The sequence below is a fragment of the Schistocerca cancellata genome, chromosome 3, assembly GCF_023864275.1.
Source record: "Schistocerca cancellata isolate TAMUIC-IGC-003103 chromosome 3, iqSchCanc2.1, whole genome shotgun sequence".
Lineage (NCBI taxonomy): Eukaryota > Metazoa > Arthropoda > Insecta > Orthoptera > Acrididae > Schistocerca > Schistocerca cancellata.
In genome coordinates, this window is record NC_064628.1 from 659369627 (window position 1) to 659387455 (window position 17829).

General features: G+C 38.4%; 1 protein-coding gene across 4 annotated transcripts in view; it reads left to right on the top strand.

The window, feature by feature from the left end:
* LOC126175627 (zinc finger protein 143-like) overlaps window positions 1-17829 on the top strand; it is a 118613-nt gene that overhangs the window by 54739 nt on the left and 46045 nt on the right. For all 4 annotated transcript variants that reach the window (XM_049922513.1, XM_049922515.1, XM_049922514.1 and 1 more), the window contains exon 5: window positions 1492-1635. In XM_049922513.1, coding sequence (XP_049778470.1) covers window positions 1492-1635 — 144 coding nt within the window. The remainder of the gene's footprint in view (window positions 1-1491; window positions 1636-17829) is intronic.

The window sequence follows — 17829 nt, forward strand, 5'->3', positions numbered from 1 at the left end:
ATCCAGCAGCTCAGATTGTAAGGTTACTGACATGGATTTTACCTCAGTAGTAGGCTGCTTATCTTCAGTGTTTTGCCTCCCTGCTGTTATTTGATATAGTGACAAGTTTTTTAAATGATGACTGCACCACTGTGTAACTGAAGTTGTGATTTTTGGTCATTTTTTGATATCTTGATTGCTAGTGAAACAGAGATGTTTAACATCTGATTATAAGTCACTGGCTTTAATACCCATTACTTACTGATGCGAACTTGCTTCTTATTCATGAGGAATTTACATTCCAACATCTAACCATGAACTCACTGAAGCATTGTCTTACACACCTATTTACAGATGTATGTAAGATTAAAAATCAAAATTGGCTCTTATATTTTAATTATTGACATGAAAGAGAGCAAAATCAGAGGATCAAAATAATAATAATAAAAAGAGCAATTCTGTTTAACTATGACCTGTACTATAAAAAAATGCAAAATAGTGGGTACTATTTTATAGACATGATTTCTGTTTCTGGGGGGACTTACGGAGTCTGCCAAGCGAGGTGGTGCAGTGGTTCGCACACTGACTTGCATTCAAGAGAATGACAGTTCAAATCCACATCCAGCAATCCAGATTTAGGTTTTTCAAATTTCCCTAAATTGTTCCAGGCAAATGCCTGGACAGTCCGTTTGAAAGGGTACAGCCAAAATTTACTTCGCCGTCCTTGCAACAGTCTGAGCATGTGCTCCATCTCTAATGACCTTGATCTCGACATGACGCTAAACCCCAATCTTACTTCCTTCACAGAGCCTGCCAAAAGTTGCTTTGCAGGTAGAAAATCTTGAATTAGAAAACTATTGTACTGAATTTTGGAAATAACCATTCATTAAGATTCAAACATTCTGGAACCAAAACTTTTTGAATATGAATAACTTTCTATTTTAAAAGTGTTTCCAAAAAGTAAACTGTTTATTGAAGATAGTGGAAGGAGGTTTCTTAAATGATCTAACCTACTTCAGAAACAAACTGCTGAAACTGCTGATTGCTTACTGAAAATTTCACATATACTTGTTTCCTACAAATCTTGAATTATGGGTATTTCTGTATAAAAAAATTATTCCAGGTGAAATATCTGTAATATTAGCATTTGGATTGAGAAACTATATAGTGAATAATCAAATCTGGTAGAAGAAACGATGAAGGAGAAATTATTTTGTGTAACTGTCATGTGTACTCTCTCCAAAAAAGAGATAAATGAAAGGATAAAAGAAAAGAAAAAAAAATTGATTGTAAGACGTGGTGTAAGAACAAGCAGGATGGTTGCATCTTGCTCTGTTACAAACGCTCTTGGGTTTTGAAAGGTTAGCTGAGGCCAAACATGATAGTATCTTGCTTTGGCATTAGTGGTAATACTCATTGTTATGTACCTCAAGAAATGTGCTTATGTTTAATTATTAACTATAATTTGAAACATATGTCTCAAAAATTTCAGTAATTGTTCTCTGTTTTTAGTTGCAGAAGAAGTCCAAGCTGACGAAGAAAATGTTCCAGAATGCAACACAATCATTATCCAAGGACTACCAAAATATCTGGAGGGGCAAGCAATCAAACTTGAAGACGGTTCAACTGCACTGATCCATGCTGCTCCCAGAGGAGGTGATATACAAATTGTTTTCAACTTTTAATTTACTGATCATAAAAGCCACATTATGAAAAAAATTGTCATTGCATTACTGCAGGCTATTACCAACTGCTGCTAGCACAGATGTAGTCTGACAGAGTCATTATCTTAAAGTACATTGTTTTTATTTCCTTATTCAGTCTGGATTTTTTAAATTTGGAATTCATGGCTTATGTCAGGGGTATAACTCATTTGCATTGATTTGTTCCATTTCCTGAGCGAATTTCTTTTAGGATTTTTAAATATATTGGCTGTAGTAAGTGCCATGTACAGTGGTTGGACACCCTGCTTCAAACACCTCATTTTCAGAGGTTGTATTTTGACTTATCAATAACACATTGATATTTCCTTTTGTTTTCCCCTTCTACCGCAATTCCCTGGAAGTATTCTTAGCTGCCAGTACCTCTGTAATGTGTACCTAGAATAGGGATGCATGTGTAGACATTCATCAGTGATTTGATTTAATTTAATTTATATTTGGTCCTGTTAATACAACATTATATGGAGAACTGGGGAAAAAAAAAGATACTGAGAGAGAATTTCTGCAGTGTATTAGTGAGTTATTTAGCTAGTTAGTTACATGTTCCACAACAGATCATTTTGCATGATAGATCATAATGATGTGGGACAAGTAATTTTACATTCACCTTACATATTGTTACATTCTGAACATTTCTAAAGCTTTTTTTCCAAAATAGAAAAAAAAACTATAGGAGGAACTTTCTCAGTTTGTTTTCAAATTTTACTTTGCTGTCTATCAGATATTTTATATCAATGGGCAAATGATCAGAAATATTTATTGCAGCATTGTGCACGCCTTTACGTGCTAAAGACAACCTTAATGTGGAGTAATGAATATCATTATTCCTTTTGAAGTGTAGTGGGTTATTTACAACTAACTTCACAAGGGAATAAATGTACTGTGAAGGAGTAATCAGAGTGCCCAACTCCTTAACAGATGTAGCATGTTTTTGTGCATTGAAGACTTTCTTCCTTAAATATGAGTTATCAAAGAATATTATTATTCCATTTGACATTACTGAATGAAAACATGCAACGTATTTCAGTTTATTGATTTGTCCCTCTCCAAGTTTTACAGAGATTCTGAGTGCAAATGTGGCTGAACTAAGTTGTTTTACAAGTTCCAAAATTTGCTTTTTCCAATTTAAATTCTCATCAACATGGACACCTTAAAATTTTGAACTTTCCACCCTATTTATTATTTCCTCTCCATGTATTACACTTATCACTGGTGTAGTATCCCTAGATGTGCAGAACTGAACAAGTTTTGTCTTTTTGAGATTGAGGGTGAGACCATTCACAGAAAACTAATAAACAATACTTTTAAGAACTTTGTTTAACATTTCTTCTGTTTCTGTATGTATGCTTGGATTGATTACAACACCAGTGTCACCTGCAAAAAGAACTAATTCTGCCTGTTGCACATTAGATGGAAGATTGTTTACCGTAAATAGTTAACATGGGAATCATATGTTCATTTGTTTAACCACACTTTACTCCACATATCATATTTCTCTCTCTCTCTCTCTCTCTCTCTCCCTCTCCCTCTCCCTCCCTCCCTCCCTCCCTCCCTCCCTCCCTCCCTCTCTTCTCCCCTCCCCCGCCTACTCCTCTCTCTCTCTCTCTCTCTCTCTCTCTCTCTCTCTCTCTCCCCCCCCCCCCTCTCCCTCTCTCCCTTCCTTCCTTCTCCCCAACCCCTCCTCCCCCCCCCCCAACACAAAAAAATTGCCAAAGCAAATGCATCACTGTGTGAGCTCAACATTTTATTGCTTGACTCATGTAGAGGCACAAGGTATTTGTGCATGCTCGCACAAGCATTCTTGAGTGTGTGTGCTTGTCAAGCAACAGGTTAAGTGTGTGGCCACCTTAACAGGTCAGTGTCAAGGTGGTCAAAACTTTTATTACACAATTTTTGAAGAAGTTTAAAGACTGTCAGTGTTTGTGGGACATGTCATGTGTGAAGTATACCAACAGAGATGCAAGAAATTAATCACTTACTTCATTGTGTAAGTGTCAAAAACGTAGCAGAATGTTCTAATGTGTGTGAAATATTATGGGACTTAAATGCTAAGGTCATCATTCCCTAAGCTTACACACTACTTAACCTAAATTATACTAAGGACAAACACGCACACCCATGCCCAAGGGAGGACTCGAATCTCCACCGGGACCAGCCACACAGTCTATGCAGTACCTTAGACCGCTCGGCTAATCCCGCGTGGCACACAGCAGAATGCCACACTGTCTGCTGTGGTGAGCAAAATTGAAGGATTGAATTGTTTTCTGATGTTGTATTTATTACAAGTGGTGTGCCACAATAATTTGCAGTCATCTTACATCTAATTTGAAGTGAGATTATAAACTCATACAGCACATATTTGATGAAATACATTATATTTACATGAACACTAGCTTAGTACCTGCTGCTTTGCTCGCATATACTGTACGGTCTGCAGAGATTTTTTTTAATCAAATTTTTATGTTGTTCACAAATTGCAATCCCTTCTAAGCTTTTTCACACTAATTAAGGCCATATAGGTATGATATTTTCTGAATGTACTTCTGACCAAAAAGCAGTTCTGGTAGCTGGTGTCCAGAGTTTTTTTAATCGTGGCTTTTGCGTTCTTGTGGAGATATTTCCATAGCAGCTTTCATCCCCTGACAAATATTTCTTTATATCTAATTAAGAAGTGAAATACAAATTTTAATAAATTTAGCTTTAAAATTTTTTTAATGTAACAAAATACACACATCAAAAAAACGTTTTGAATCACCCCGGTTCCCAGAACTACTGAAGATAGACGCAGACTGTGGATATTGTATCACAGACACAGTCTCTTTGACTATTCAGAGACGTCACTAAACCCACCGAAAGATGTAAATAACCATGCATGAGCAGTGCCTCTTAAATGGAGGGAGTCCAACAGCTGATCAGTGCCAGTCATTCCACCAGGAAGGAGGTAGACGGCTAGTATTGTTTGTGGTTCACCCGTGCCTAGACGGTCAATACCATGGTTCAATCAAGTCCACATCATTACTTTGTGCCAGGAAGGGCTCTCAACAAGGGAAGTGTCCAGGCATCTCAGAGTGAACCAAAGCAATGTTTTTCAGACGTGAAGGAGATACAGAGAGATAGGAATTGTCAATGACATGCCTCGCTCAGGCCACCCAAGGACTATTACTGCAGTAGATGACCACCACCTGTGGATTATGCTTGGAGGAACCCTGACAGCAACGCCACTATGTGGAATAATGCTTTTCTTGCAGCCACAGGACGCCATATTACGACTCAAACTGTGCACAATAGGCTGCATGATGTGCAACTTCACTGCTGACGTCCATGGCAAGGTCCATCACTGCTACCACGACACCATGCAGCGCAGTACAAATGGGGCCCAGCAACATGTCGAATTGACTGCTCATGACTGGCATCATGTTCTCTTCACCGATGAGTGTTGCATATGCCTTCAACCAGACAATTATCGGAGACATGTTTGGAGGCAACCCGGTCAGGCTTAATGCCTTAGACACACTGTCCAGTGAGTGCAGCAAGGTGGAGGTTCCCTGCTGTATTGGGGTGTCATTATGTCGGGCCAACGAACACCGCTGGTGGTCATGGAAGGCACCGCAATGGTTGTACAATACGTGAATGCCATCCTCTGACTGATAGCGCAACCATATCGGCAGCATATTGGCAAGGCTTTCATCTTCATGGATGACAATTCATGCCCCCATCGTGCACATTTTGTGAATGACTTCCTTCAGGAAAATGACATCGCTCGACTAGAGTGGCCGGCATGTTCTCCAAACATGAACCCTATCAAACATGCCTGAGATAGATTGAAAAGGGCTGTTTATGAATGACGTGACCCACCAATCACTCGGAAGGATCTACGCTGAATCACCATTGACGATTGGGACAATCTGGACCAACAATCCTTGATGAACTTGTGGATAGTATGCCATGACAAATACAGGCATGCATTAATGCAAGAGGATGTGCTACTGGGTACTAGAGGTACTGATGTGTGGAGCAATATGGACCACCAACTGTGAAGGTCTCACTGTATGGTGGTACAATATGCCATGTGTGGTTTTCATGAGCAATAAAAAGGGCGGAAACAATGTTTATGTTGGTTTCTGTTCCAATTTTCTGTACAGGTTCCAGAACTCTTGGAACCGAGGTGATGCAAAACTGTTTTTGAAGCGTGTATTTTCTTAAAAATTTTCATCCGCTGTTGTACTCCCTTAAGGATTAAATCCCCAGAAACACTGAAACACGAATTTTTGTATTTCTAACCAGTTGTCATATGTGTAGCTTTAAAATCCTTTAGCAGTTTTTTAGTAATTGTTTATTTTCAAAGACTTTCACCCCCTATTTTACCCCATTAGTGGTTGAATTTCCAAAAATGCTGAAACATTTATTTTTTATTTTCTGACTGAGAAACCAAATACCACTTTTTGTAGATGTAGCTTCAAAACTCTGTTAATAGCAACATACTTTCAAAAACTCTTTCATCTACTATGTCACCCAATTACAGGTGGAATTTTGCACAGTTCCTTCGTAAATGATGCCTACAGTATAAGAGCCACCTTTCACAGTGAAATATTTAATATTTTCATAAATCATTTCACTCCCATAGGGATTGAATTTCCAAAAACAGTGACATGCGTATGTTTTATTTCTAACAGAGAAACCAAATTTAAAATTTCCTAGATTTAGCTTTAAAAATGCTTTCCTAATAAAATATTTTCTTAAAAGAATCTCATCCCGTATTTCATCCCCTTAGGGGTTCAGTTTCCAAAAACACTTATACACTTATTATTATTACTATTATTATTATTATTATTATTATTATTTAACTTGTAACCAAGAAGTCAAATACCAATGTTCATAGATGTAGCTTTAAAAATACTTTGGTAGTTCTTTAATAGTGATATATTTTCAAAAAAAGTTTTCACCCACTATTTCACCCCCATAGGGTTAAATTTCCAAAATTTCTTTATTTCTGACCAAGAAACCAGTTTTCATAAGTCTAGCCTCAAAATTGCCTTAATAGTGACATTTTTCAGAAAAAATCTCTTCATTCGCTATTTCACCCTCTTAGGGTTGGAATTTCAAAAATCTCTTCTTAAATGATGCCTACAATATAAGATTCACAACTTGTCTAAATTTCAAGTTTCTATCCTTATCGGTTGGGGCTGGGATGATAAGTCAGTCAGGACATTGCCTTTTATTTACAGAGATTTATTTATTTATTTATTTTGTCATGATGAAATTACTCGTGCACCTGTAAAAGACATTGCTGCTTTCAGGAATAGTAATAACTGTGGAAATATACCTGCAGTGAATTATGCCAGTAGCTAAAAACAATAATAGAGATAAAGGCTTCTCTTGTCTCTTTTTTGTCAAATGTGACTAGATGAAGTTACAAGTTCAGAAAAAAATTTCTTGTCCATTCATAAATAATTTCAGAAGTTGTCAGATCCCAGCTCCATCAGTAATAAAGCGTGCATGAATTTCTTTATTTAAAAAAGCCATTTCTCAGCCACAGCTTCCTCTCTCCTGTTTCTAGGCTTGTTGTTTGTAAACATCAAGGCAATCAGTTTTTGTATCGTTGTTATAACAAACAGCATCTCGAGCAACATAACTTCATTGTACTTGACTCAAAGAACAAGCGGCCAGTGATAAGAACATGTCAGTTCTGCGGTAGGTGAGAGCCTTTTTTTTCTTTTCTTTTTTTTTCTTTTTTTTCAAAAAAATAATATATTAATTGTAACTGTACAATATATCAACATAATACAGACATACTCACGTCAAGCAGCACACAAAAAGTGTCTTTGATATTCAGTACATTAAAAAGTTTCAGTGTTTTCTTTTCCACATCATCACCACATCCAGCAGTTGATTGTCTTCTTCTTCTTCTTCTTCTTCTTCTTCTTCTTACATTTATGGTGTGGTCATAGCTGTTAGCCTCTCTACAACTACATCTACATCTGTGCTCTACAAACCACTGTGAAGAGCATCACATATTCCTAGAGTCTTCATTTAAAACCGGTTCTCGAAACTTGGTTAGCAGACTTTCTTGGGATAGTTTACGTGTGTTTGCAAGAGTCTGCCACTCAGTTTCTTCAGTATCTCAGTGAAACTCACCCAAGGGTAATTCAATCCTTTTTACCATTCGCGCTGCGTATACATTCAATATCCCCTTTCGGTACTGTTTGGTACACTTGACCAACCACGTGAGTGATTTGTAGATAAGATTAGACTCTCTTCTACCAATAAACTGAAGTGTGCTACCTCCTTTACCCTTGACTGAGCCTGTGTCGTCATTCTGTTTCATGTCCTTATAAAGTGTTATTGTATGAATTTATTTGTATGAATTTACCGGTTCCAATTGTGACTCATTGTTGTTATAGTCATAGGATAATATGTGTTTTTTCATTTTGTGAGTGCACAGTTTTACATTTCAAGCTGCCAATTTTTGCACCACTTTGAAATCTTAGCAAGAGCTGACTTAATATTTATGCTGCTTTTTTTTTCAGACTGTACTTCTTTATAGATAAGTGCAGCATCTGTGAAAAGTGAGAGATTACTATTAATATTGTCCACAAGGTGGTTAAGATATAACACGAATAGCAAGGGGCCCAATATATTTCCGTCTGGTACACCCTAAGTTACCTCTGCATCTGTTGATGAATTTCCATCGAGGATAACTTGCTGCATCCTCCCTACCCAGAAATCCTCAATACAGCCACAAGTTTCACTTGATACCCCATAGGAGTGTACTTTTGGTAACAAGCATAGATGCGGTATTGGGTCAAATGCTCTTCAGGAATTGAGAAATATTGCAACTTCCTGACTGCCTTGATCCACAGCTTTCAGTATGTCAGAAGAGAAAAGTGCGAGTTGGGTTTCCCACTGTTGATGTTTTCAGAATCATTCTGTTTGAAATACCTCATTATTCTTGAGCTCAGAATATGTTCTAAGATTCTACGACAAATGGATGTCAAGGATATTGTATGGTACTTTTGTGGATCAGTTCTGCTACTCTTCTTGTAAACAGGTGTGACTTGTGCTTTCTTTCAGCTACTGGGTATGGTTTTCCATTTGAGAGATTCATGACAGATATAGCTAACAGAGGGGCTATCTCTGCTGCAAATTGGGTTGTTGTTGTTGTCTTCAGTCCTGAGACTGGTTTGATGCAGCTCTCCATGCTACTCTATCCTGTGCAAGCTTCTTCATCTCCCAGTACCTACTGCAACCTACATCCTTCTGAATCTGCTTAGTGTATTCATCTCTTGGTCTCCCCCTGCGATTTTTACCCTCCACGCTGCCTTCCAATACTAAATTGGTGATCCCTTGATGCCTCAGAACATGTCCTACCAACCGATCCCTTCTTCTGGTCAAGTTGTGCCACAAACTTCTCTTCTCCCCAATCCTATTCAATATTTCCTCATTAGTTATGTGATCTACCCATCTAATCTTCAGCATTCTTCTGTAGCACTACATTTCAAAAGCTTCTATTCTCTTCTTGTCCAAACTATTTACCGTCCATGTTTCACTTCCATACATGGCTACACTCCATACAAATACTTTCAGAAATGACTTCCTGACACTTAAATCTATACTCGATGTTAACAAATTTCTCTTCTTCAGAAACGCTTTCCTTGCCATTGCCAGTCTACATTTTATATCCTCTCTACTTCGACCATCATCAGTTATTTTGCTCCCCAAATAGCAAAACTCCTTTACTTTTTTAAGTGTCTCATTTCCTAATCTAATTCCCTCAGCATCACCCGACTTAATTCGACTACATTCCATTATCCTCGTTTTGCTTTTGTTGATGTTCATCTTATATTCTCCCTTCAAGACACCATCCATTCCGTTCAACTGCTCTTCCAAGTCCTTTGCTGTCTCTGACAGAATTACAATGTCATCGGCGAACCTCAAAGTTTTTATTTCTTCTCCATGGATTTTAATACCTACTCCAAATTTTTCTTTTGTTTCCTTTACTCCTTGCTCAATATACAGATTGAATAACATTGGGGAGAGGCTACAACCCTGCTTCCCTCTCATGCCCCTCGACTCTTATAACTGCCATCTGGTTTCTGTACAAATTGTAAATAGCCTTTCGCTCCCTGTATTTTACCCCTGCCACCTTTAGAATTTGAAAGAGAGTATTCCAGTCAACATTGTCAAAAGCTTTCTCTAAGTCTACAAATGCTAGAAACGTAGGTTTGCCTTTCCTTAATCTTTCTTCTAAGATAAGTCGTAAGGTCAGTATTGCCTCACGTGTTCCAGTATTTCTACGGAATCCAAACTGATCTTCCCCGAGGTCGGCTTCTACTAGTTTTTCCATTCGTCTGTAAAGAATTCGTGTTAGTATTTTGCAGCTGTGGCTTATTAAACTGATTGTTCGGTAATTTTCACATCTGTCAACACCTGCTTTCTTTGGGATTGGAATTATTACATTCTTCTTGAAGTCTGAGGGTATTTTGCCTGTTTCATACATCTTGCTCACCAGATGGTAGAGTTTTGTCAGGACTGGCTCTCCCAAGGCGGTCAGTAGTTCTACTGGAATGTTGTCTACTCCGGGGGCCTTGTTTCGACTCAGGTCTTTCAGTGCTCTGTCAAACTCTTCACGCAGTATCGTATCTCCCATTTCATCTTCATCTACATCCTCTTCCATTTCCATAATATTGTCCTCAAGTACATCACCCTTGTATAGACCCTCTATATACTCCTTCCACCTTTCTGCTTTCCCTTCTTTGCTTAGAACTGGGTTTCCATCTGAGCTCTTGATGTTCATACAAGTGGTTCTCTTATCTCCAAAGGTCTCTTTAATTTTCCTGTAGGCAGTATCTATCTTACCCCTAGTGAGATAAGCCTCTACATCCTTACATTTGTCCTCTAGCCATCCCTGCTTAGCCATTCTGCACTTCCTGTCGATCTCATTTTTGAGACGTTTGTATTCCTTTTTGCCTGCTTCATTTACTGCATTTTTATATTTTCTCCTTTCATCAATTAAATTCAATATTTCTTCTGTTACCCAAGGATTTCTACTAGCCCTCGTCTTTTTACCTACTTGATCCTCTGCTGCCTTCACTACTTCATCCCTCAAAGCTACCCATTCTTCTTCTACTGTATTTCTTTCCCCCATTCCTGTCAATTGTTCCCTTATGCTCTCCTTAAAACTCTGTACAACCTCTGGTTCTTTCAGTTTATCCAGGTCCCATCTCCTTAAATTCCCACCTTTTTGCAGTTTCTTCAGTTTTAATCTACAGGTCATAACCAATAGATTGTGGAAATGTCTTACAATTTAAAACCTGGTTCCTAAATCTCTGTCTTACCATTATATAATCTATCTAATACCTTTTAGTATCTCCAGGGTTCATCCATGTATACAACCTTCTATCATGCTTCTATAGCTAACACTTGGTTTAAGAATCATGATAGAAGGCAAATTGGGTAAAGAATCTAATATGAATTCTATTAGGCTCTGGGGCTTTGTTCAGCTGGATGTCTTGTCGCACCCACCACTAACAAAACCATAACTAGCCCAATTGATATTTGGAAGATTAAAGTCACCTCCAGTGATTACGGTATGATTAGAGAACTTTTATGCAAGATAACTAAGGTTTTCTCCAAAGTGTTTGGTTACATCTGCAAGTGAAAGTCTGGTGGTCAGTAGAAGGATCCAGTTATAAGAAAATGCACACCTTTGGCACAGAGTCTTGCCCAATCAGTCTCATGTGTGGCTTCAGTTTCTGTCTCTGTGAATTTAAGTTCCTTTTCTTCTGTGACAAATATGTCACCTCCATTTTCCATTAGTCTATCCTTTCGGTATATGCTTAAATTTTCCCCATAAATCTCACTGCTGTCAACTGCTGCTTTTAACCAGCTTTCTGTACCTAGTATTATGTGCGGTTCACTGCATTTTAGGTGTGCTTCGAACTCTGGCTGTTTGTTGCAAATGCTTTATCAGTTAACCACTAAGATTTTGATATTCCCACCTATGGAGCAAGTTTCTTTGGATCTTACACTGTTATTTCTGGGTTTCCTACAACTATTATTATGTGGATGGAATGGAGAGTCACCTAATCAAAAACAAAAAGAAAAGAAAGGAAAAACAGCTCCCTTGTGTGCACCCCACAGACAGCAAGCCAGCTGGGTAGCAGCATCTGATGTGTAGTGCACATCTAACACATTTAGGGAGACTCTACAGTTCTCAACCCTATGGCGCAAGTCTAGGGAGTCGCAACCTATCTCACAGAGCCACCAAAATCCCTGGTTCACTCCTGCCACTCAAAACCAGGGGGCCGCAATATATTTTGGGAGGAATGCTGCAGATTGTCATCTTTGTTGAAACTCTGTAAGCAAGACTGGTATTCCAGCCTTCTCTGCCAGTCACCGGAATGAACCCAACAAGTATGATCTCAGAGACCAGGTCATAGACTCATAAAAGATGTCCCACATTCTGCCATTGATTGCATCCTGTTTCTTCAGTGGCTGCCATAATAGTCTTTTCAATGAGACCCCCAGGCATATGCACTGAATGCACGTGGTGTTTCTTCCCATCCCTTGCTATCATTCTTTAAGGGATACCGTTATTCGTGGTATGTCTGAACTGCCAACGATTAATAGGCTGATACCGTTTTGTATTTGCCTCCCCCTGACATTACAAACAGCACATTTCTGAGCAGGTGACGTGGGTCTCACTGTATCATTTTCAGTTTCAGTGGACGATAGCACCATGAACTTGTTGATTAGTGGGATGGGTATAACATCTTAAGTTCTCCTTAGTCCCTGTCTCCTCTGTACAGGTCCTACACCTGCCATATCCTGGTTTTCGTGCCTCTACACCTATGACTTCATAAATACTCTGCAAACCACTGTGAACTGCATGGCAGAGGATATGTTCCATTGTACCAGTCATTAGGGTTTCTTCCTGTTCCATTCACGTATGGAGCACGGGAAGAATGATTTTTTTTTTTTTTTTTTAATGTCTCTGTGCATGCTGTAATAATTCTAATCCTATCCTCATGATCCCTATGTGAGCAATACATAGGGAGTTGTAGTATATTCCTAGAGTCATCATTTCAGGATAGTTTACATCCATCTTCAAGAGTCTGCCATTTCAGTTGCTTTGGTATTGCTGTGACACATTCCCATGGGTAAAACCAACCTTTGACCATTCATGCTGCCCTTCTCTGTATATGTTCCATATCTCCTCTTAGTCCTGTTTGGTACAGCTCCCTCATGTTTGAGCAATATTCTATAACTAGCTGCATGAGTGATTTGTAAGCAATTTCCTTTGTAGACTGACTGCACTTCCACAGTATTCTGCCAATAAATCGAAGTCTACCACATGCTTTACCCACAATTGAACCTATGTAATCATTCCATTTCATATTCCTGCAAAGTGTTACACCTAGGTATTTTTATGACTTGACCTACTCCAACTGTACCCCACTGATGTTATAGTCATAGGCTACTACATTTTTTTTCATTTTGTGAAGTGCACAGTCTTACATTTTTAAACACTTAAAGCAATTTGCCAATTCTTTAAACCACTTTGAAATATTATCAAGATCTGACTGAATATTTGTGTAGCTTCTTTGAGACAGATAACTGTGTCATCTGCAAAAAGCCTGGGGTTACTATTAATGTTGTCTGCAAGGTCATTAATATCCAACATGAACAGCAAGTATCCCAACACACTTCCCTGGGACACACCCAAAGTTACTTCCATATCTGACGAAGATTCTCCATTCAAGACGATATGCTGCATTCTTCCTACCATAAAATCCTCGATCCAGTCACAAATTTTGCTTGATACTCCATATGATTGTACATTTGACATAAGCATAGATGTGGTAGTAAGTCAAATGCTTTTTGGAAATCAAAAAATACTGCATCTACCTGGTTGCCTTGATTTAAAGCTTTCAGTGTGTCATTTGAGAAAAGTATGAGTTGGAATACACGTGATCGATGTTTTAGAAACCGATGCTGGTTGTCATGGAGGAAGTCATTCTGTTTGAGATACCTCATTATGTTAGAGTATTATGAGTAATTCTGCTACTTTGACTTTTTCTATATCCAATATCGAGTTTTATCGGCATTAAATTCTTGGATGCCATTTTCAACATCCTTGCTTCCGACATCTTGTGATAAGTTACCTGAATTTTCTGGTAAACAATGGGCACCTTCATGTACTGATGAGTGTGAAGAAGTACCATCATCTCCAGTGGCAACTGTGACTATTGTGTCATTTTGAGCATTCTTGTATACAGCCAATGAAGTTTTTAGACAAAAAATATTTCCATTTCCGAGTAATATGCCCTGGTCGCAGAGTAACTACGCTGGCCGATTACACTCAGTCGGTTGTGAACTCTGGAAGATCCATGTACTAATTTATATTTACGTGACAAACCCTAATTCTAGGGCTATATTTTAATTTGGACAATTGGATCTATGCCAACATTTGTAAAAACAGTGATGGTACATTAGTCCTTACTAATGTAAAATTGCCACCTTCTGAAGAAGACAAATTTACATTTGTCGAAACCTAGGTAAAGAATTCTTTATCCATTGCAACTGGTCGGCTGTTTATAATTTTATTACGTGGAACCGTTGCTGTTGTGCAGCTATGTTTAAAATACTAATATGATATCAGCAACATTATCAATAAAGATAATCGCAAGAAAATTTATCTGCATCATCAGATTGTAAAGGAAAAGCAACTGAGAAGGTCTTGTATGAAATTAATTCTTCTTCTGTGCATTTAACTTCACTTTTATTATTGTTTTTGCCTCCCTAAATGGGTTAGGTGTGCGCCACTCATCAGATGCTGCTACCCAGGTAACTAAGTGTGTGTGGGGTGCACACAAGGGAGTTTTTTTTCCTTCCTTTTTCTTTTTTTCTTCTCTTTTTCTTTTTGATTAGGTGACTCTCCATCCCATCCATATAATGATAGTTGTAGGAAACCCAGAAATATTAATTCTGCTTTTACTGGAAAACATGTGGTTAAGTGGGTTTTCTAAAAATCTTTGGCAGAAATGACTAAAGCGCATTATGAGTGAAGTGTGTCTGTCCAATTCACATTGCAATAAATCAGATGTGATACTAAGTTTCATAGTTTTAGTAGATTACTGTTGATGTGAGGCAATCAATTTTCAATCACTCTCAGGAAGGAATATCCACTTCCATATGCTAATTGCAGCCAAGAAACAAATTCTTCCTCAGTAAAAAAGATCATCTCGTGTTGTGTCTTCCAAGGGGTAAGTGTGAGTATGAGGTGGCACTCAAACACAAAAGATTGGTGCAACACACGACACTTAGTAAACAACAGTTTGATATTACTTAGCTTTATTAGATGCAGCTTCCACATACATGACAGGCCACAATACAAGTAAAGTGTTCTGCAGAGCACATCAAATCCAGTCCATTCAGGCAGAGGTCACAAAAGTCCAAGTAACGATGACAGATTATAAGGCCATGTTAACCACAAGCGGATGACGCCTACACTGAACCAAGATTGCCCACAGGCTGGCTGGTCTGCACCTTTTCAACCCTTTCAATGGGCTGCTGCAGTCCCTGCCTGCAGAGGCTTTCCCCACCAGAGGATGCAGATTGGCGGCAGCTCTCATGGCTTAGACAGCCAACCTCTGCAAGTGTCTTAGATGATGATAGAGTTGATAGCAAAGGACTCCAAAGTCTTGTAAAATGCTGCACATTTCCATGAACTGACACTACAACCACTTCAAGCAATAGCCAGTACATAGTAAGCAATAGCAATGTGCTGTTGCTGCCCATAATTTTCCATGTACATGGAATTTATTTCTTTTCTACATCCAAAACACTTAAGTTATGCGGTGTTTCATTGCTTTGCAGTTACGTGGCACGTCTGTCTATTTTTTTTCTTAGTGTCACATGTGCAGTATTGTTTTAGTTCATTTTATTTGTAAATAATTAATAATTACAAATTTAGCATGCTGGTGGTTAGAGCAGATGCACTGAGAATTGAGGATATCGTAGAGATCACAATAATAGAAATCAGACAGAACATTTAAGTGCCTTTTCAACTTTTCATAGTGTAATGAATAGCCCATTAAATTTCAGGCATGCAGGCGCACATATAAAATTTCTTCAACTGATATTTCAGTCACATATCATCCGGCCATCCTCGCCAGAGTGAGTCAAAAGGCACTGGACTCAGCAAGTTGTAAACCAATGGTCTTCTAGAGGTACATGGACGACACATTTGTAGTATGGATGCTCAGTATGGATGAATTACATCGATTTCTTGAGCATTTGAGTTCTATCCATGCTAGTATCAAATTTACTTTGGAAATCGAAAAAGACGGCTGTCTCCCCTTTTTGGATGTTATTGTTCACTGTCAAGTTGATGGCGCATTAGGACATGCCACATATTGTAAACCTACACATATAAATTTGTATCTTCTGCCAGTAGTTGTCATCACCCTTCACAGACCATACATGTCCTTAAGACCTTAGTGCATAGGGTGCACTGTATATCTGATAAAGATAATTTGCAAGAAGAGCTCACATTTTTTTAAGAGAATAGATTTTCTCTGCAACAAATTCGTAGAGCATTCAGTGTAAAACCTAGAATGCAGGTATGTGATGGGGAACAAGATAGCAATTCCTTCAGATCAAGTGCTTTTTTGTCCTACGTGGATGCTCTTTCCTCGAAGGTAGGCCATATTCTCGAGAAACACTGTGTTAAGATGATCTTCCAGCCTCCTACGAAGATTGCAGCTTTACTTGGTTCTGTAAAGGATTATTTATTGCTTCGTAAGGCAGGTGTGTATCAGATTCCTTGCGGATATTGTGATAAGTCATACATAGGTCAAACAACACGCACCATTCATGAGAGATGTGTGGAATATCGAAGATACACACCCTTGTCACAGCCAGACAAGTCAGCTGCGGCCGAACTTTGTACTAATATGGGGCATTCCATAAACTAAAGTGATATGAAGATTCTAACATCCATCTCTTCCTTTTGGGATTCTGTCTTCAAGGAAACTATAGAGATTAGATTAGCTAATAATTTATTAAATAGAGGTAAGGGTTTTAATTTGTCTTGCAACTTACGCCGAGGGTGGCCGATGGTACATATCCAAAATATCAGTGGAAGAAGTTTTATTTGCATGGCTGCATGCCCAAAATTTAATGGACTAGAACATTTAAAGTTTATGAAATTGGCAAAAAATAAAGGAAGTGAAATTGTTTGATTATCAATGTGTATTGGAAACCATTAATAGATATTGTTACACAACGCTTTTATGAACTCCAGTAAATATACCACATTACAGCAGTTATAATTGATGACCCGATGTGATGATAGGGTGGTATAGTGACTAACAAAAGCATGCCTGGGGACTGACTGTTAGGTTAGCATAAAAATTCCACTTTTTTGGAGTGAAAAATCTGAAATTTGGTAGAGACACATGTCATCACTTGCAAAATTAGTACAGATGAGTCTAAATTTAAGCATCCAGTGTCACAGTTAGAACCAAAATACATGGAGAATATTTGGGACATCATTTGCCATACAGTAGTGAATAAATATTCATTGGCTAAGGAACGTCTACAGAATGTATTCAAAGGAAGAGAAGATAAGCGTATTAAGAGACTAGTCCCTGGAATTGATTTGGAAGACCAAAAGTCTAGCCAATTGTTTTACAAGATGCAAGCCTTGGCAGGAGTAGATGTGTCGGGAAAGGTCCTTAAGACACTGTGGCTAGAAAACTTTCAGATTCTGTAAGGAACATTTTAATTATCAGTGCAGAGGTACTCAAAAAAGTGGCTGCAAGTTATGCTGCCAAAGGCATTTGCCATAAACCCCACCCATTTGTAACCAACAAAAAATAGGATTGCAGTTTTTAGTTGACGTTGAGGCTTATGTTTCTGCAATTCCAACTACACTGTGGTGACAAAAGTCATGGAATAGTGATATGCACATATACAAATGGTGGTAGTATCGTGTACACAAGTTACAAATGAGCTGTGTATTGGGAGAGTTGTCGTTTATACTCAGGTCATTCGTGTTACAAGGTTTCTGATGTGTACAACAGGAATTAACTGGCTTTGAAAGCAGAGCGCTAGTTGGAGCAAG